Genomic DNA, 20,165 nt, shown 5'->3' with positions numbered 1-20,165 from the left:
CTACCAATAGATGAGGGGGCGAGAGGTATGGCTGAACAGCGAATGGAGGACAGCCGTCCCAACTGCAGCATCCATTCTCGTGTGCACGTCCACAGAGTAGTGTCAGATGAAGGTGTCTGCTGAGGACCACATGGCAGCTTGACAGCTCTCTCTCAGTGGGGTTCCACGGAGAAAAACATCCAATGGTGACTGTGCTCTGGTAGACTGAGCATTTAAAGGATGCTTAAACTTGCTCTCTAAGTTTCCTGTTTGAGAAAATAACCCAACTCTGAGCTGAGTTGAAATTTCGGGTTTCCCGAGGGTGCTGTTGCTGGTGAAGGGGGGGGGGGCATTCCTTCTCCTAATCAATGCGTGATTGCCCTTGACTGGCAATTTGTGAGGATAACCAGGAAGAGATGGGACCGGCTGTTAGTCACTAGCGGCAATTTTAATGGCAGCCTGTCTCAACTCTACCACCAACATGGCGGGGCTGGATAGGACTCCGAAACAAACTCCGGATGAATTATATAGCTGTCCCTTTGTGTCCCTCCACTCTTCTTGAAATGACTTGTATCCCACCTGGCGAGGACAGAAAAAGAAGAGAGTTAGGATGGACAGAGGAGTATTTTTCTCCCTCTTCTGTCTTAAAATAGCAAAGAGTCCAGTAGCACCTTTAAGACTAACCAACTTTCTTGTAGCCTAAGCTTTTGAGAGCCACAGCGCTCTTCATCAGATGCATCGACCGCTTTCGAGAACCACAGCTCACTTTGTCAGATGCACCTAACAATGCATCTGATGGAGACAGCTGTGGTTCTCAAAAGCTGGCGATGCATCTGATGAAGACAGCTGCAGTTCTCAAAAGCTTATGCTACGAGAAAGTTGGTTAGTCTTAAAGGTGCTACTGGACTCTTTGCTATTTTGCTACTGCAGACTAACACGGCTAACACCTCTGGATCTTCTGTCTTACATTCCTCCTGAGCAAGAAGATCTCTCTACCAGTCTCAGCAATTTTTAATCCCTAGCAGTTTGCATTTTGAGAGAAACAGATCCATTCTGGCTGTTCCCCTTGCTGACAGAGGAATGAATCCCTGAGTCTAATTTCTGGTCCTCCAGAGCTGTAGAAACAGGGCTTCTTGGGCTGGAGACAGTAACAGGAGTTAGTAATTTTGTTCGTGCTACAGGACAAATTCTAGTTCTCCCCCTGCCCCTGCCATTTGTATTGACAAATGTACCTGGCTTCCAACTCCCTAGAGAAAATTAACAAACATCAGAGGAATCCAGTAGCACCTTTAAGACTAACCAACTTTATTGTAGCATAAGCTTTTGAGAGCCACAGCATTCTTCGTCACATGCATCTGACGACGAGAACTGTGGTTCTCAAAAGCTCATGCTACAATAAAGTTGGTTAGTGTTGGGATTTGCAAGTGTCATTCTCTTCTGTCATGAAGGGGTTAATCTGTTTGTGTTTAGCTAGGCATAATTAATTAGCATGAGGCCAGTTAAATGTTGAGGAACTATTCCTGCCAGGGCAAAGGGGAGTTGCATGCCTAATGAACTAATCTAGGATCAATTATTGGCTGACCAGGTTTATTGGGGGCAATTAACATTCTTTCCTTTGTCCAGGACGCCGTTGCCCACTAGTCTGTTGCACCCTTACCTCCAGCATGTAAGGACGTAGAAGCTAGTTAGCTCTTCTTTATTTTATCACCAATGTAACCCTTATTATTTTATCCTTTATGTAGTAAACATTATTATAGAAGCTGAACACACAAGTCTCTGTGACTCTTTATCAGCTGTGCAAAGCTCTACTCTGCTAAAACATTATCATAATCATAAATCATAAATTATTACCCAACAGTTAGTCTTAAAGGTGCTACTGGACTCTCTACTATTTTGCAACTACAGACTAACACGGCTAACTCCTCTGAAGAAACACCCATATATGATGAACCTATTGTCCAAACATCGTTTCCGTCGTTAGTTCTTCTTCTGTGTCTTAAAATGACTTAATTCTTCAGAATTTGAGACTATTAATGGTCTGCTGCTGTTATTTGCTGTTTGGAATATGTTCCCATTTATGATATATTGATGAATTTATGATATGTATTTGATATTAAGTCACTAAATTGATTCATAGCGTTTGCACTTTATATATAAAAAACTGCTATAAAAATTGTTTACAGTTAATTAAGGTGACGTTTACTTCCCGTGGGTGTTCCCATTATTGTTCCTGATTACGTACGGGAGTAGCCATTTACCAAGGTTGCAGCCTCTGCGACTGGGCTACTGCTGCTGGAGAAGGCAAGTGTGAGCCCTTGAAAAGAACGGGGTATTATGCTCACACTCCCCCCCCATGTGAAGTGCGGGAGCACTCCCACAGGCAACACAATAACATCATTGTGTTGGTGCCAGGAGCATGTGCTTTGTACTAGTTCGGCCCATTTGGGGCCCAAATCGGCCCAGTATGTAGAGTTCCCAGTTGCCTGCCTGTGGTGGGCAATCTCCCAGGGGTTAGCCCCATTGTCCGCTCATCGCTGGTGATTGGTGGGAGGTGGCTAGCCCCCCCCCCCCAAAGATGGCCCACCACTGGCAAATAACCCCGTGGTGTGCGATGACATCACTTCCTGGAGATCTGAAGAACTTCAAAAGATCTGTAGATGGGAACAGGAAGCTGTGTTTCAGGAAAGCCTGTCTGCCGTTACAGATGTGCCAGCTGCAAAGGAACCCCAGGGCTGCCCCCCCCCCAGAAAGTAATTGTAATACATGACTCCTGCCAGCGACGCTCCCTTGCAACCCCATCATCGAACCTCTATTTTGATTTCTTACCTAAGGTTCATATATGGGAAAGAGGGTGGCGGGTCGGGCATACGTGCGCATAGCATCATCTCTTGCTGACTGTCGTATAACGGGAAATTCCTGGAAGAGGAAGAAGAGATGGCTGTTAGGGAAAAGAAATGGCCTCACCTTGTATGGAGGGGAGAGGCCGTGGCTCTGGGGAGGAGCAGCTGCTAGGCAAGTAACCAATCCCCAGCCTCTCCAGCTAAAAGGATCACGTAGTGTGGGTGGTGTGAAAGACCTTCCCACGAGACCCTGGAGGGCAGCTGCCAGTCAGAGCAGACAATACTGACCTCAGGAATACTCAGGAATACTCAGGAATACTCAGGAACTACAATGCCAAGACCACGGCAATACAGCCCGGAAAACCCACAACAACCATCGTTCTCCGGCCGTGAAAGCCTTCGACAATACTGACCTTGATGGAACAAGCATCTGGTTCAGTATAAGGTACCTGCATGAACACACTCCTGCTTGGGCACTAAGGTTTTTCTCTCTTAGTGCAGAAGAAATTCGTCCTGTCCTGCCTCAATAGCTGTCAAGACTGGAGTGGACGGTGGTGCCACTCAGAACAAGAGGGAAGAGCTGAGATGGCAGCGACGTTCCTGCTTTGCGTTTCTAGCAGCAGCCACCCCCTTCTGGAGGAGAGGGCCCTCTCTTGTTTCCTCCTGACATGCAGTGCCCAGATCTAGACCCTCTCTGTACATGGAGGTTCCATTTATCTAGCATGGATAAGAGCTGTTGATAGGTCTATTCCCTGTGGACTTTTCTAAGCTTTTGATTAAAGCGACGTGAGCCACTGACCGTAACCACATCCTGCAGAAGTGGGTTCCATTAGTTAATTATAAATTGCATCAAGAAGAGAGGAAGAAACTGAAGCCGGAAAATGGTTTGTCCTAGAAGAGGACGCCAGCTTGATTCATCAAATACTGAAACAATCTCCAATGCATTACTGGAGTGCATTACGGAAACAGACGAAACAGATAAATGGTGTGGAAAGCAGGGGACAGGGGAGGGCAGCTGATCTCAGACTGGGTGCCATACTTTGGAAACACCCATTTACTTGGGAAGCATCAATTTAGGCAGCTTCCCCACAGGGATAAGTCCCCAGGGTTTCCTCATTGCTATTGCAGCTGCTAATTCAGTACTGTGGCTATGCGGCTTTCTCACGGCGGCCTGTGCCACATTTTCCCTGTTCCACGTGCCCGTGGCAACCGTTCCTTCTGGCCATGCAACTGGGGCTTTTTTCATTTTTTAAAAATCAGTAATAAACAGATTGGCTAGCATGATAATGCTTTAGCAGTTTGTTGATTACTGATCGAGTCTTCTTTAAAAAGCCCCCTGGTGGCACAGTGGGGGAATGGCTACCATGGAAGACTGGGATTCTCTACATGTGACATGTGAAGAACACGTGTCGGGAGATGCAGTGTTAGCAGGGGAGGGAAGTTTAAAAAGACAGAGCCAAAAGACAGAGCCAGAAGCAGGGGGAAAGGCTCTGCTATATACTGGAACTGTGTGAAGGGGCTCTGAAATGCCAGAAAGGAAACTTCAGTCCATTATAACCACTCCGGGTCCAAGCCCAGCTCTGGAAGGCAGCTCCAGCCCATTTCCATTCCTTGCTGCCCTCTGGTTGCCATCCCACACAGTTTTAGACTGGAGAGGTGAAAGTGACAGAGCCTTCTGGGAGGCGAAGATGAAATTAATAAACCCTCTGAGGAGTGATCTCTGTTGGCTCTTTCTTTTAAAACTATGCATCCCAGCTAACATTGTGTCTCCTTACACTTAACAAACATGTGCCGAGGCATCTTGTGTAGAGTCTCTCCACACGAGATGGGGCGTTCAAGTGTTGGGAGACACAATGTTAGCCAGGAAGCATAGTTTAAAAAGACAAAGCTGCCCCTGCCTTAGAGAGTTTGTTAATTTCATCTTTGTCTCTGTTAATTTCATCTTCTCCCTGAGGAGTGATCTCCGCCGGCTCTGTCTTTTAAAACTATGCTTCCTGGCTAACATTGCATCTCCCGACACTTGAGCGTCCCCGTGTAAGATCTCTTGTGTAGAGAGACTCATAGAGAGACTCTAGGACAGGGAAAGTGGTGCCAAAGCGGGCAAGCCTGGGAAAGATCTAGACTTTACCACCCACACAGCAGTTGCTGTGATTTCCCCACAAAGTCTGTAGTAACTCAAGCCTTTGAAAGATCACAGGAAAGCCAGGGAAATGCTGGAAGATGCATGAGACTGCCACAATGCTTTGTGGGCAAGAAACGTTTCCTGTTAGCATCGAAGTGAGGCCGAACATCTAGTGTGGAAGCAACCAGACTCAGCCTTTAGCAGATAATAATGAACAGGGCTGTGCCCCTGCAGAAGGGAGAGACATTGAGAGGCAGATGGGCAGAGGGAGTTGGACGACACTATGGGGTGGTGATGAACTCATGCAACTAGTCATGGAGGCCAGGGAGGAAGAGGCTAGTCAAATCCATGCAGCCCCTCCCTAATTGCAAAATCCTGCCCTCCATAAGGCCTCGGTGAGGCCATCTGGAAGGCTAAAAGTTTCCACCTGCTTAACTGAATGCAGGTCTACAGCCCTTGCCCAAGAGCAGCGTCATTCTATGGTGACACATACACCGAACAAGGGAAACTGCCGAATGCCTTCGGTCCATCAAGGTCAGTCTTGTTTGCTCGGACTGGTGGCAGCTCTCCAGGGGGTCGTGGAGAGGTCTTTCTCATCATCTACTGTTTTTTAATGGGGAGGTGCCACGGATCAAACCTGGGACTTCCTGGATACCAAGCAGACGTTCTACCGCTGAGCCGTGGCCCTCCTGTGGAAAGCTTACACGACACGTCTGAAGCTTCAGTTAGACTCTGCATATTGGGTCCAGTACCCAAAAGCCACAAACGGGGAAGAGTGAAACAGTCAAGGTTTGGGAGTAACTGAGTGTACAGCTTCATATCCCAGATCCCATGACTCCCATCTTTCCCCCTTACTGGGGTCAGGAGCCATCAAGAGGGCTGATTTCTTTTAAGGAAAACAGCATTGGGAGGGGGGGAAGATTCATCCAAATCCTAGAATGGCTGATCTAAGCTAAATCGTTCCCCCTCGTGCTGTTTCGGAAGGACCAGAAAGACAGTCAGAGGTCTGGCTGTGGTTCTTTAGTCTCTGACCTAGTTGCATCCTTGGCTGCTGCCATCTGGCTGCTCGTGGTGACCCTGCTGCTTCACTCTTTGGTGCATTCTTGTGAATGCACCGTGATGCCCTGGCTGTGGTATGCGGAGTTGATGCAATATGGGGGGCACTCAGAGCAGGACCACAAGTGACGCCTGACACAGGTTGGACACTTGTCGGCTTCCCTCGAGTTTTGATGGGAAATGTAGGCAGCTTGGCAGAATGTTGGACAAGTGACAGTTGAAAAGTCCATTGGGCAGCAGTCGGAGAGCCAAGCTGCAAGACCAGGATGTCTACATTTCCCATCAAAACTTGAGGGAAGCTGACTAGTGTCCAACCTGTGTCAGGCGTCACTTGTGGTCCCGCTCTCAGTGGTCTCCGGCTGCAGAAAGAATGGTTTTTTTTTTTTTACTTCATTTATACCCCACCTTTCCCTCCAGTGGGAACCCAAAGTGGCTTACATAACTTTCCTCTCTCCTATTTTATACTCACAACAACCCTTTGAGGTAGGTCAGGGTGAGAGTGTATGACCGGCCCAAGGACGCCCTTCCATGGCAGAGTGGAAATTTGAACCTAGTTCTCCAAAAATCCTAGTCCAACCCACTCCTCAGCATAGTGGATTACGCTACATTCTTACCAAATTTATCTGCTTTTATCTGTCCCTTGATCTCCAATGCCCTAGCTGAGACTGTACTAAGAACTGACTGAAGCACTGTGCACAACGACTTTCTCTGTATGCGCCTCATCTGTGCCTATCATTTTTCCAGATCTGGGAAGACTGACTTTAGCCAACGTGCAAACCGCACGCTCTGCCACTGAGCTAAAGGTCCTCTTGAAAGAGAGAACATACTTCAATCTGTTTTAGGCCATATTGGAACGTGGGGTTGGGAGAGAGTTTGTAGGCTGAGGCTGGGTTCAAATAATTGTGTTATGGATTCAAAATATCCACATCTCACGTTCAGCAGTGCTCGGGATGGCTCCCCAAATATATTAAAAACCACCATTGCAATGAATGCATTACAATAGTTAACAACTGGGATAAACTTGAAAATAAACCGATAACATGTGACATCACCTCCAGGGAGAGGGGGAGGATGTGGTAAGCACCCCCAATAATCTGTTAAGTCCCCAACCTTCCTCCAGTTGTCGGGGTGGGGGGGACCTGGCAACCCTCGCTCTGGTTGACACCAGGTGGGCCACTATAAGCTGGGGAACAGCCAGTAGATCATAGCCTGAAGATCTCAGTTGGCACATGAGGACATATGGACAGAGACGGTCCTTCCAATATTTGGACACAAGGCCATGAAGGACTCTGAAGGTCATAACCAACACATTGAACTGAGCTCAGAGACAGACTTGCAGCCATTTCCAAATGAGCAGAATATGATCCGATTGGCTGGTCCCGGACAATAATCGGGCTACCTCATTCTGGGGAGGGTTGCCATGCCAACCTCCATATAGGGCCTGGAGTTCTCCCGACATTACAGGTGATTGGCAGACTACAGAGACCAGGTCCCCTGAAGGAAATGGCAGCTTTGGAGGGTGGACTCTAAGGCATTATACCCAGCTGAGGTCTCTCCCCTCCCCAAATTCTGCCCACCCCAGGCTCCATCTCCAAATCTCCAGGAATTTCCCAAGCCAGAATTGGCACCCAACTTTGGACCAGCCGCAGTTGGGGAAGCCCAAGAGAGAGTGTGTTACACTCATCCAAATGCACGGATACAGAAGCCTGGATCAGCGTGGCCGAATTGGCTGAGTCTAATAAAGGAGGCAACAGGCAAACCAGATGCAACTGACAGAAAGTGCTCCTGGCCACGGCGCCAACCTGCTTTTCAGGTGGCTGTTTGGTTCCGCATCTTCATCAGGATGGTGGCAAAACCCAGCCACCCACAGGCAACCTTTCTGCTGCAGAGTTTGGAGATATGGATTGATTCTAAGCTTTTCATGGACAAACAGGCCTCCATGGTGGCTAGAACAGCATTTTCCCGTCTTCTCCAGGCCCAACAGCTTTCCCCAGATCTATCTCAATCTGACCTTGCCACATCAATCCATGTGACAATCACTTCTTGTTTAGACTGCTGCAACTTGCTCTATGTAGGGCTACCCTTGAAGATGCTCTGGAGACTTCATGTGGTGCAAAATGTGGATACGAGGTTGCAACCATGGTCAGCTCATATAACACAGACTTTGAAGCAGCTGCACTGGTTACTAATTAGCCTCTGGATCCAATTTAAGGTGTTTAACACCCTCCACGGTTTGGGATCCTCATACCTTTGAGTCCGCCTCTCCCATTATGAAGCTCAACTTCCAGGCTGCAAGAGCCATGGAGGGTGGGTGGGTGCTGAGATCATGAGATATAGAGGTGGGCAGGGCTTTTTTTCAGCTGGAACGTGGTGGAACGGAGTTCCGGAACCTCTTGAAAATGGTCACATGGCTGGTGGCCGCCGAGCGGCGCAGAAGGCAATCGAAACTCCCCTCTGTCTGGAGATCAGGGGGCGGGGCCACCAGCCATGTGACCATTTTCTCCGAAGGCAACCCACTGAGTTCCACCACCTCTTTTCCCAGGAAAAAAACCCTGGAGGTGGGTGTCATCCACATATCGAGGACACCCAAAGCCACAGCTCCAGAGAATCATGATTAATCGCCCAGGGAAAAAAATGCACCCAAGTAAACTTGATAGGGCTGCAACATTTAAGGTCTTGTGAGACTGGCACACAGCGGCACCTTCCCAAGGTTGCTTTGGAGAAGATCTAAGCTCATTAGATGTTCTCCAAAGCTCTTTCAAAGCCTCCAGGCAGGTATGCCTTCAGTAATGGGGCAGCTGTCCGTCTGAAACCCCCTCTGGCTGCTGGGAGCCCACTTCCAAGCCCCCCGCAGCCCCGAGGGGAGAGTTGGGGGGGCCTGTACGTCACAACCCTTCGAACCTTACAATCTTCTCAACTATTTGGCTGATCTGCTGCTCGTTGCTGGGTGCTCCGTCCACGTAGTAGTCCATCCCTCGCAAGCAGTAGTGGCGGCCAGTGCAGGGGCTGTAGTACCCTTGGTATGGCACCCTGCCCGGGATGGTGTGCCGATGCTGGATAGCCGGCAGCTGCTTCCGCGACAAGCTGTTCAGCATGTTCACCACGACTTCCCGCTCTGAAGGAAATGGGTGGGATGGCGAGGGGGAGAGAAAAAGAGAGGACAGCGTGTGCCCGGGAGAACGAGAAAGGAGAGGCGTTTCGGGGGGTTAACATCTAGAACTCAGGGTCTCCTGGTGAAGCTGACTGGGGTCCGGAAAGCCCTCCTTCACACAACCATGATTTGGGTCCCAGGGCATGGCCAGAAGCCACACTGACAACAACTACATTTGATTTATATACTGCCCTTCAGGTCAACTTAACTCCCACTTAGAGATGTTTACAAAGTATGTTATTATTATCCCCACAACAAAACACCCTGTGAGGAGGGTGGGGCTGAGAGAGCTCTGAGAGAGCTGTGGCTGACCCAAGGTCACCCAGCTGGCTTCAAGCGGAGGAGTGGGGAATCAAACCTGGCTCTCCAGATTAGAGTCCTGCCGCTCCTAACCACTACACCAAACTGGCTCGCAGAGGAGGAGCTGCCAGTTGCTGAAGAATTGGACTGGACAAGACTGTGGAAAGTTGCTCTGAGCTTTCAAAGGAAGAGGGAGAGCAAAGAGAAACAAAGGGGCAAAATGTGCCTACTGGCCACAATTGTGTAAAAAGCCCCCAGTTTGTTTTGTTTCCAAATGAAAAGCAGTCTGGGAGGGCAAGAATGCTTAGGCATTTCCACACTGGCCATTTTTTGGCTCAAAATTTTCTGCTGTCAGTGGCTCCCCCCTCCCACATACTGTGGTCCACATGCATCATTGCTCTTAGCGAGCATGTTCCTATGGAGGAAAAGCAGCTTGCAGAGGCAATTTGGCCCAGGAAAAAACCCTGGTGAAGTGGCGAGGACCCTTCTCCCCACCTTGTGTTTTTACTCTCTTCAAAACAGCAACCTGCTGCTGCTTTTCATTAAGGAAAAAGACCCTCAGCTTTCCAGGGCATTTCTGTCTCCATTTTCCCAAGAAGTTCAAAGCGGCAAACACGTCCTCCTGTCTCTATTATATCCTTACAACAACCCTGTGAGGTTGGTTGGGCTGGGAAAGAGTTAGTAACTGACCCAAGGTCACCTAGCAAGCTTCTTGGTAGATGATTAGAACCTGGGACTCCAATATCCTCGGTTGACACCCTAACTTTTGGATTTGAGTAGAGAGCAAGGGTACAAGCTTTCGAGAGTCAGAGCTCCCTAACTGCTATACCCAGTCTCTGTATCATGCATCTGACGAAGAGAACGTGATTCTCGAAAGCTTATGCTACAATAAAATTGGTTAGTCTTAAAGGTGCTACTGGACTCTTTTTGATTTTGCTACCACAGACTAACACGGCTAACTCCTCTGCTATACCACACTGCCTCTGAAGCAACACTTTGTTTATCCCATAATAAAAAGGAACAATTTCTTCTCAGTGGCAGCCATAATGTTATGACACTCCTTTGGGAATCAGTGAAGGAATTAAGGGGGATTTTGGAATGGGGAGGGGGGACAAAGAATGGATGGATTAGAGAGAAACTTTAACTGTGTATAATGGGTCAGAAGTTTCAATCCCTTCTTCTAAAGCTGGCCAGCAACAGTATACAATTGCTATCGTTATTTCACTGATACTCACCACCTGTGCTCGGTTGTTATCATAAGCAGAATGGGGCCACCTTGGGGGTCACTCGGTGAATGTTAGAAAACATTAATGTGTAGCTTGGCTCCCAGAGACCTCAATGCTCAGAGACCTCAATGCTTAGGAGGGCAGCTCAGAATTATTGTGCAACGGTGCATGATGGCGTTCATAGCCTGTGTGTGAGCTTTCCAGAAGAGGGTAGCTGGCATCTCAACTGTAGCAGAACTTTTGCCACCTTGGGTGTGTGGGGTGGGGGGAGCCAGGGTGCACTGTGCACCCAAATGCCTGCAGCCATTTGCTACCCCATTTTAACCTATCTGTATGGATGAACATTTGCTCTCCCCCTTTGCCCGCCCGGTTTCCCTGCTCTAACATTAGGGCCGGATGTGGCCGAATTACCGTAACTGTTGAGACGCTCTGGTTTCGGAGGGTACTGCATGGGCATCCCGCGAAGTACGGCCTGCATCCCGGCATCCTGCAAGGAAAGATCAGCTTTCGTCATGGAAACCTGGAAGGCGGGATGTGAGCAGTCTGGTGCTGGGGTGGCAAGGTCAGGCGCAAAATCTCACACGTGGAGGGTCTGTGAAGGAGCATGATACACCTGAGAAGCTGAAGCTGCGTGGATCGTGCCCTGTGCACTACCTGGTGGCTGGACAGGAGGCTGCCTGGGAGCTGCAGGCAGGCTGCTTTGAGTGCTTTGGCGCTTAAATCATTCCAACTGCTCTAGGAAGGGCACTGTGTGTCGTGGGCATGCTGTGACACAGCCAAAGCAGTCATGTCGAGGAGGGCTGCATTTGGTGAAACCACGTTGCCAAGCATTCACATATGAAGTAAGGCTCATCTAAATTTTAGGTGAAATCAAGAAAGCAAAGGAGGGGAGATGAACTCCTGCCTTCTTCCCTCTTAATTCCTGGAAGTGTCTTATCGCAGGCACTTTCCCCCAAGCCTGGGGAGAGACAACGCAGGGGAAGGATTCACATCCAAGATGGAGCTTACAATCCAGTCCCACCTTTTGCTTTGCCCACAAACAGGGCAGAGAGCTGAACAATCTACTTCCTTGCCAATCTACCATACCTACCCAGGCTTTTTTTCTGCCGGAACACTCTGGAACGGCATTCCGGCAGTTCCCAAAACTGCTTCCCCTGCTCCTGGCCGTTTTGGGTGGAGGAGTGCTCCTCCACCCAAATGGCTGCTACCGAGTGGAGGAGTGCTCTCCCACATGGTAGCAGCCATTCCAGGGTGATTTGGGCCTGATGCAGGCCATTTTGGCCCCAATTCAGCTCAATTTGGACCCGAAACAGCCCGGATTGGGCTGCTGCTGGGCAGCTGAGTGCTCCCCCGTGCCGCAGTGGCCCATTCCGGGCCAATTCAGGCCTGATCCGGGCTGAATTGGGCCCCCTGTAGAGAATGGGGGCGCTCCCAGGGTGACCACGGCCTATGTGATGACATCACTTCCCAGAAGTGACATCATCACACAGTCCCGGGAGTGCACGCATGCTGCGCGTATGTAGTAACAGGGCCACCACTTCCTCCCAGGAGATGACCCGGGTGAGAGTTCCCCCACTTCTTTCCCCAGCCCTATTCCTACCTATCTGCCAATCACATTTTTATCCCACCCTTTCTTCACGGAGCTCAAGCCTAGGTGGATGGATCTCCTTTCCCCAGAGCCAGTATAGTATTGTCACAACACATAGAACACCCCAAGTTGCAGTGATGTCACGTCCGGTTATGAAAAGGATATCGTAGGACACTGTTCCAGTGAATCTCTGCCCCCCCTAGACTTCCGGAGTGGTTGTAGGCTGGCAACCCAACAGTAGCGCAATCTCATATCCCTCTTGTGACATGTATAAAGAAACCACAGTCAGGACTAGAGACGAGCATGAACCGGGAAAAAACCGAACCATGTGGTTCGTGGTTCGTCAAATTTCATGAACCACAAACTTTCACAAACCTGCCCCTGGTTCGCAAACCGGTTCATTTGGTTCGTGAAAACGTCATATCCAGGTCAGAAAATCATCACTTCCAGGTCAGCAGAAGGTCACTTCCAGGCCAGCAGGAGTTCACTTCCGGGTCAGCAGAAGGTCTGCAGGCAGTCCATCCCATTGCCTAGGAAACTGATTGATTGGCACCAGGCTGTCTGCAGTGATGAACCAAAAAATGAACCAAACGAACCAGCCTAAATGTTCGTGGTGGTTTGTCAGAAATGGGATCTGATGAACTGTGGTTCGCGAACCATGAACCAGCCTGGTTCGTGCTTAATTTTGGTTTATATTTCAGTTCGTGCCCATCTCTAGTCAGGACCAAGGGTGAGATTCCTCCATCCCAGGGGAACATTGCTCCTCCCCTGCTCTCCCCAGCTAGGAAAGGGTATGCAGTCTCCAAGGGGTTCCAGGGATTACCCTGGGTATCCGTGGAAGGTAGGTGGTGTATCTGTTCCACGTTGCGCTGTTGTAGGGCCCGTTTCTCCACGTTGCATACCTATCATCACCAACAAAGACTGGGTTGTATTTTTCTGCGATTTAAAGAGAATAACATTTTCAATGGGATGGATAACAGAATGTTCTAAGAAGCCACAGAGGATGGAGAAAAGTTGGTGAGTCTGATACAAAGAGGGGGGTGGCAAGGAATTCTAGCAGGCCAACAGGGCTCAACCACGTGGATGGATGGTGTGAGCCTAGGGTTGCCAGATCTGGGTTGGGAAATTCCTGTAGCCTGGGGACGGGAGGGGAGGGACCTTGGTGGAGCAGAATGCCATAGAGTGCACCCAAAGCAGCCATTTTCTCCAGGGGAACTGATCTCTGTCACCTGGAGATTGATTGCAACTCCAAGAGCTCACCAGGCATCACCTGGAGGTTGGCTACCCTACATGATGAGCCTAGAACAGCTGCAAAAAGGCACTGCATGGCGCTCTGTAGGACCACAGAGCACAGGAGGCTTGTTGAGGTCAAACAAGCCACAAGATGTGGGACGGGTGCAGGATGGGGCTAAAATTCTAACATCTCTGGCAGAAGTCTACTGGTGAACATGTGCAGAGAGCAGGTTCCCTGAACCAAATAAAGGTCCCCTTTCTTACAAAGGGCCAAATGCTTCAGGCCATCTTTAATAAAAAATATCAAGATACGGTTGAAATTCCTGTAAGCATGTGCTCTTTCTCACTTTGAAGGGTGTGCTTCCCTTAAAAGAAACATTTATTTTTAGTTGTCTGCATGTTACTTTTTGAAAGAATGATTCAAATGTGATTCACAGGAAAAAATTAAATCACACAAAACAAAACACACAATAAAATTGGCCAGATATTTTTAAAACTTATAGGAACTCCCCCACTACCACCAAAGTTTCAACCTAGCCCAAAGAGAGCCAGAAAAAGCATTCTACAAAACAGGGGAACGGACATAACCCCAAAGGCCCCCCCCCCCGAAGGAAGACAAGCTCTACAAGTTCCCTGAAAGCTTAAAAGCAGGGGAACAAATGGGCCATATGCTATAGGGAGTGGGGTGCTATAAATAGCAAAAGGAGGGGGAGAAAAACACTAGACAATGCAAATGGTTTATGTAGCTGGCCAGGATGAAGAAATTCGAGTTGGACTGTGTATGTCTGGAAAGGAGGAGGTACTTGTTGGTTGTGCAGCACCAGGGCTTCAGCAACTTAACATTCACTTAAGGCCTTGGATGACTTAAATAAGTCATTCAAGCTAGGTCATCACCTGCCCCGAGTCTTACCTTCTTTACACAGCAGACACATGATGGCAGGAAGAGGACGGGAATCACCACCAGCCACCACTGGTAGCCAAAAAAAGGTGCAGAGAGGGAGTCATGGGAGACGGGGGAAAGGCTATATATTTATTTTTTCTAACCCACTTTTCTCCTGTGTACGGGACTCAAAACTGCGACACCGTTTGTGTGTAGTGTGTGTGTGTGTGTGTGTGTTTAGTGTGGCACTAGCCTCTCCATAGTTACAAGGCAGGAATCCTGGTTGCAAACTTATTTTCAACAGGGGACTATATTTTTAACTGAGCACAAACTGCTACACCCGGCATGGCTTGCCGTGCTGCTTGTTAAGGAAACGTGGTCTGAAGCATCCAGTTGCCTGCGTAGGAATGGAAGCAACCACTAAAGGGCCTCAGGATGGAGATCGGAACTTTTAATCAATAAATCAGGGATGCAGAAGGGAGAGCAGCACGTACCTTCTTCCCTAGTCACCCAGTACTTGTATGGCCGATAAGCTGTCGGTTCCGTAGAATTCTTGTACGTGTATTCCTGAACTGCTTTCTTCACCATTTTCTCCAGATGTGCTTGATCCACTTGGTTGTCTACTCTGGGCACTGTCAAGCCCTTAAAGGCAGCAAGAAGATACACCAGCATAATTGCAAGAGAGCCTTTGAGAGAATGCCGTGTTGGGGCACAGGGCGGGGTATGTAGTGAGTGTATTTACCCTCACAACAGCCCCATCGGGGAAGTCAGACAGGACCTGCTCCAACATCGCCCTGTTGAGCTTCAGGACCCAACAGGGACTTGAACTCAGGACTTCCTAGTCTAACAGTGCAATCCTATGCAGACTTAATCCAGTCCAAGTCAATGGGCGTAGACCAGAGTAACTCTGCATAGGATTGCACTGTCTGTCTATCTACCATTTAACCTGCTACACTGCACTGGCTCCTGATAAAAAACAGTTTTATGATCCAAACCTATATAAACAAGTGCAGGAATAAAAGGGTTCGTCTTTCTCTCCATGTGACAGAGCACTAGGAACCTGTCACAAAGTCAGGCATCTGGAAGATGTCATCTTGCAAGATGTGTGTGTGTGTGTATTGTGTATTTAAAAGCATGGTACTAGCTTCCATTGTTGCAAGGCAGGACTCCTGGTTGCAAACTTATTTCCAACAGGGGACCATATTTTTAATTGAGCACAACTGAACAGCTGGTTTATTGGCTCTTACCCAACTTACTTCCACACAGATTTTCTGGCAAAGGGCGCTCTCTCAGCTCTCCTCCCCACAATTGAACCATTATTGTTATAGGTACGTTGACCAGGAGATGCACAAAGCAGCCTGGTACCACATTAGACCGTGTGTCAATCAAGGTCAGTGTGGTAGGGTTGTTAGAAGCTGTGGGAGATGCTATGGTTATCCTTTTGATCCCCAGTTTGGGTGCTGGAATCTTGCGGGATGTCCTCCAATCTTTCCACTAGGAAAGGCTGTGGAGACCCCAGGGTAAGGAACACCCCCTGCATCAGCCCTGGGTCTGGTGAGCCGACCATTTCAGCTGGCAGAGAGGGAAGGTGTCAGGGTCATCATGGCCCCTGCCATAAGCTATACTTAAGCTTCATGGTCTTAGCAGCCCCGGCCGTACTTTAGGGACTTAATGTTAACTGTTATGCTAAGGCGATATTTGTTGATATGCTGTGGAAAATCTTGCGTGTAAAAGATCCTGTTAGTTGACACGGTTTCCTCCCTGCATGCTGGCCTGGGAAAGCAGGCAGAGAAGCTTATCTGTCTGTGTTGAACTTTTAGCAAGAAAAGAGCCGATGCCATAGATACATAACCTTGTCGTTCTGGACTTTATTCAAACATTCTCTTAGCTCGCATTCCTGTAGATATCTACTGTAGCTAGATTCCTTCCCATATTCGCGGTAGATAGAAGGGGGGGCGGATTGAGGGCGAGAACGGGGCTGTGCTTAGATATCTATATATGCTGGGTATTGGGAAACAGACTTTATTCCTAACAAACTGATGCTGAACTGGGACTTATCAATACAGCTGGGACTCATGCAGTCTTGGACTCTTGCAGTGAAGTTATTGAGATTCAATGGGCAGGTCCTTATAGAAGGCCTTGAGAGTGAAAGCGTTGCCATACGAAGCATTCCATTGCACAGTGATGCTAGCATGTCTGGAAGAGGGTTGGCTAGAACCATTCTCCGTCTCTAGATATCAGTCATGTAGTCTGAAGTAGTACAGTTGAGATATAGGGGCGCCTCGTTCATGAACGCTAGAACCAAGGCCTACATTGAGTTGTAGGATCCAGAGGAGTTAGCTGTGTTAGTCTGTAGTCGCAAAATAGTCAAGAGTCCAGAAGCACCTTTAAGACTAACCAACTTTAGTGTAGCATAAGCTTTCGAGAACCACGCCTCCCATCAGGTTGCATCTGACGAAGACAGCTGTGGTTCTCAAAAGCTTATGCTACAATAAAGTTGCATCTGACAAAGAGAGCTGTGGTTCTCGAAAGCTTATGCTACAACAAAGTTGGTTAGTCTTAAAGGTGCTACTTGACTCTTTACTACATTGAGTTGCAAACCTTTTCTCAATGTAAAAGAGGGATATGGGACAGAGTAGCTGCTTCTTGGGCCTGGCCTTGCTCACCTCATTGCGCTGGTCAAACAGTTCCCTTGACTTCCTGGAAACTGGGAAGTTGCCACAGCCTGGCTCATCTTACCAACAAGAGTGTAATGCAGAGTAATGGAATTCTTTATACTCAGCATTTATTGGTTTTGCCCTTAGTTGGCTACCGGACAACTTCACTTTTTCTAGGAGGCCAAGAAAGTGAGCAGCAAAACGGAGCCAAGTCAACGCAGGAGTCCAGCAGGGATCGAAGAGGCCTTTCAGTTACATATTTTTCTTTTACCTGGCTTTTTGGACAGTTTTTTGGAAGCTACTTTCTATATTCTATATTCATGAATAGAAAGGCAGGGTATTATTTACTGATTAAAACATTTTTACCTTGCCTTTCCTCGTGGTTAAAGGTGGTACAAATTTCCAAAATAAAATTTTTAAAAAACTAGAAAACAAACTTTTACACATTTAAAACATTTCTATGCTACCTTTCTTCCCAACTCAGGCTCCTCAAGGCAATGAACGTTAGAACATTTCAAACATTAAACATTTCACACTGATGCAGCCTGAAGGGATATGCCCGTGGTCTTATAGAGAGAGAGGCCTGTTGTTTTGGTGGGCAAAACCAGTATTAAGAGCTGTCTGTGTTGGCGGGCACAAATACTTTTAAAAAATTAAATGTTTTATATAGATTTGCAAAAATACAATAAACACACTGGTGCTAGATCCAGAGGAGTTAGCCGTGTTAGTCTGTAGTAGCAAAAGAGTAAAGGGTCCAGTAGAACCTTTAAGACTAACCAACTTTATTGTCTCTGACGAAGACAGCGGTGGTTCTCGAAAGCTTATGCTACAATAAAGTTGGTTAGTCTTAAAGGTGCTACTGGACTCTTTACTACACTGGTGCGATGCTCTTGTGGCCCTTTCTTACATGCCCAGGGCAATGCCAATTGCCACTTTGGGGTCGGGAAGGAATTTCCTTCCAGGATAGATTGGCTGGGAATCCCTGGAGGTGTTTTCCCTTCCTCTGAGCATTTAGTGTGGGTCACTGGGAGAGGGAAGGGAGGAATAGCTGTGAATTTCCTGCAATGTGCAGAGGGCTGGACTAGATGACCCTTGGAGTTCCTTCCAGTGCTATGTTTCTTACACCAAATTCATGTTGATTTACAGTGCGATCTTAAGTATAGCTGAACACTTCTAAGCCCGTTGCCTTCAATGGATATAGAAGGGTTTAACTCTGTTTTGGATTGCACTGATAAGTGAGTAAAGTACCACTAACAACTACTGAGTGAACATATATAAAATATATATACAATATTCCCCCCCCCTCAAAAAAAATTCAGTTACTGGATGACTTGTTTTCAAAAGAAAGGGGGGGGACTTGCTTACCCTCTTTTGAGCCCCCCCCGGAACAAAAATGAGGGGCACATTTACAGGATACAAAGCTGTTTGTCGAACATCCCCCCCCAGTTCAGCTGACAACTAACAGATGATATAAAGACTTTCTTGAAAAATCTATTTTATCCCACCCTTCCTCCAAAGATTTCAGGGCACCATACATCTCTGCTGCTCCTCCACCCCGGTAAATTTTGCTATAGGGGAGGCTGGGTGAGACTGGGCCAGGATAACCCAATGAATTTCACGGCTGAGAGGGGGACTGACCCCAAATCTCCCCAGACTCAGTCTAACATTTGAACCCTGACACTGAGTCATTTAGCGCTCCAAAATTATCCAAGCTATCACCCCTGTCTGCTCTCTTCCGCAAGCTGCATGAAGCGCTCTCACCCACAGACACAGCCCTGGGCACCAGCTGGACCTCTGCGTGCAGAAGTTTTACCTTGGATAGCGGCTTCTCTGCACTCCACGCTTGCAGAGAGGGCTCCCGGTAGCTCTCCTTGGTCAGGCAGGGCACTCGGAATGAGTCTGTGTAGGTGCTGATGGGAGTGTCTGTCTTATGTGCAAAGACGAACATCTCGCCAAAGGCTGGGCTTCCTGGAAAATTCTGCCTTGGAGCTAAACTAAGTCTCTACGGCTCTTGAGGTTTCCTAGCAAAAGGGGCTTTTGTGCATCACTCTAGAAGAGCCTACCTGTGAACCCACACCACCCTCCAGCAGGTACGAAAATAAAGGGGAACCTTTGTACTCTGGTAAGAAACTACAGCTGCTCATGTCTCTCAAATCCCACGTCCTCCTCCCCCATGTTACTAGCCCTGCCTGCATCAGCTGTGATGTCACAGTCAAGGAGAGCAGCCACAATACAGGTGAGCCGGACAAAATTAGACAGCCCATGGGGCAAAGGGATAGCACCCAAAGGGTGTCACTTTGAAATACGGGAGCCTTTCTGAGGGATTTTAAATACACAAGATCGGAAGAGCACCCCTGGGGACTAGGGGTTCTCTCCTCCAGCATCTTACTCTGCCAACCAGCTCTTTCCCAGCAAGGCGGAGAGGCAAACAGCCCTCAACTGTTCGTTGCCCAGCAATTGAAATAACCTTGATGAATTGATTCTAATAATAGAGTGTGAAGGACTGGCTGCGGAATTACAGGAGGGAGATTAGAACAGTTCAGTTGCACTTGTACGTTCCACACCGTCAGTCTGTCTAGTCCAGTGTTGGGCTTCCCAAAACCTCCAGTGAGGTCTGTGCCAGGCCAGATTTCCTTCTAAATGGAGATCCTGCAGAGCGAATCTGGGACCGTCTGCATCTTGCCCAGGTGTTCTACCACCACACTCTCTACGTTCTGTTCTAGACTTTTTTCACCCAGTATAAATGGTTTGACAGTGAAACTTTCTATCTATATGAAAATTCTGCACACGGAGCTGCCCTTAGGAAGTCGTGGAATCTCCTTTCTTAGAGATCTTCAGCATTAGGTTGGTTCGGGTTTTGGCCCCGGGATGCTTACTTGGCCAGTCATAGCGTGTTTGGTGCCTCTGAATTAAAACTACATATATTACCTTATCAGCCCCCAGGGAATCCCATTACATCCTTACTCCATCCTTGGGATGATGTTACAGCCCACATATTGGGAGGAGGGGATCCATACGACAAGGATTCCGCCTCCAGACTCCATGGACAGAGTGGTGGAAGGGTCTAATATAATCATGGGCAGTCGGTGATTCTGGGACCCTAGGCAAAAGTCCAGGATGGGGATCCAGAACC

General features: G+C 48.2%; 1 protein-coding gene across 1 annotated transcript; it reads right to left on the bottom strand.

Moving 5' to 3' along the window:
* Nucleotides 1-449: 449 nt before the first annotated feature.
* C8H9orf24 (chromosome 8 C9orf24 homolog) lies at nt 450-18,980 on the bottom strand. The gene is made up of 7 exons (XM_054986621.1): nt 18,846-18,980; nt 14,870-15,017; nt 13,086-13,198; nt 11,086-11,161; nt 8,899-9,112; nt 2,806-2,895; nt 450-558 (listed from the first exon to the last, which is right to left on the bottom strand). The coding sequence occupies exons 1-7, from the start codon at nt 18,978-18,980 to the stop codon at nt 450-452; spliced, it is 885 nt and encodes a 294-aa protein (XP_054842596.1).
* Between the last annotated feature and the right edge of the window lie 1,185 nt (nt 18,981-20,165).

Source organism: Eublepharis macularius, chromosome 8, assembly GCF_028583425.1.
Source record: "Eublepharis macularius isolate TG4126 chromosome 8, MPM_Emac_v1.0, whole genome shotgun sequence".
NCBI lineage: Eukaryota > Metazoa > Chordata > Lepidosauria > Squamata > Eublepharidae > Eublepharis > Eublepharis macularius.
Note: the sequence above shows the minus strand (reverse complement) of the source record. Positions and strands in the feature narration are given on the sequence as shown.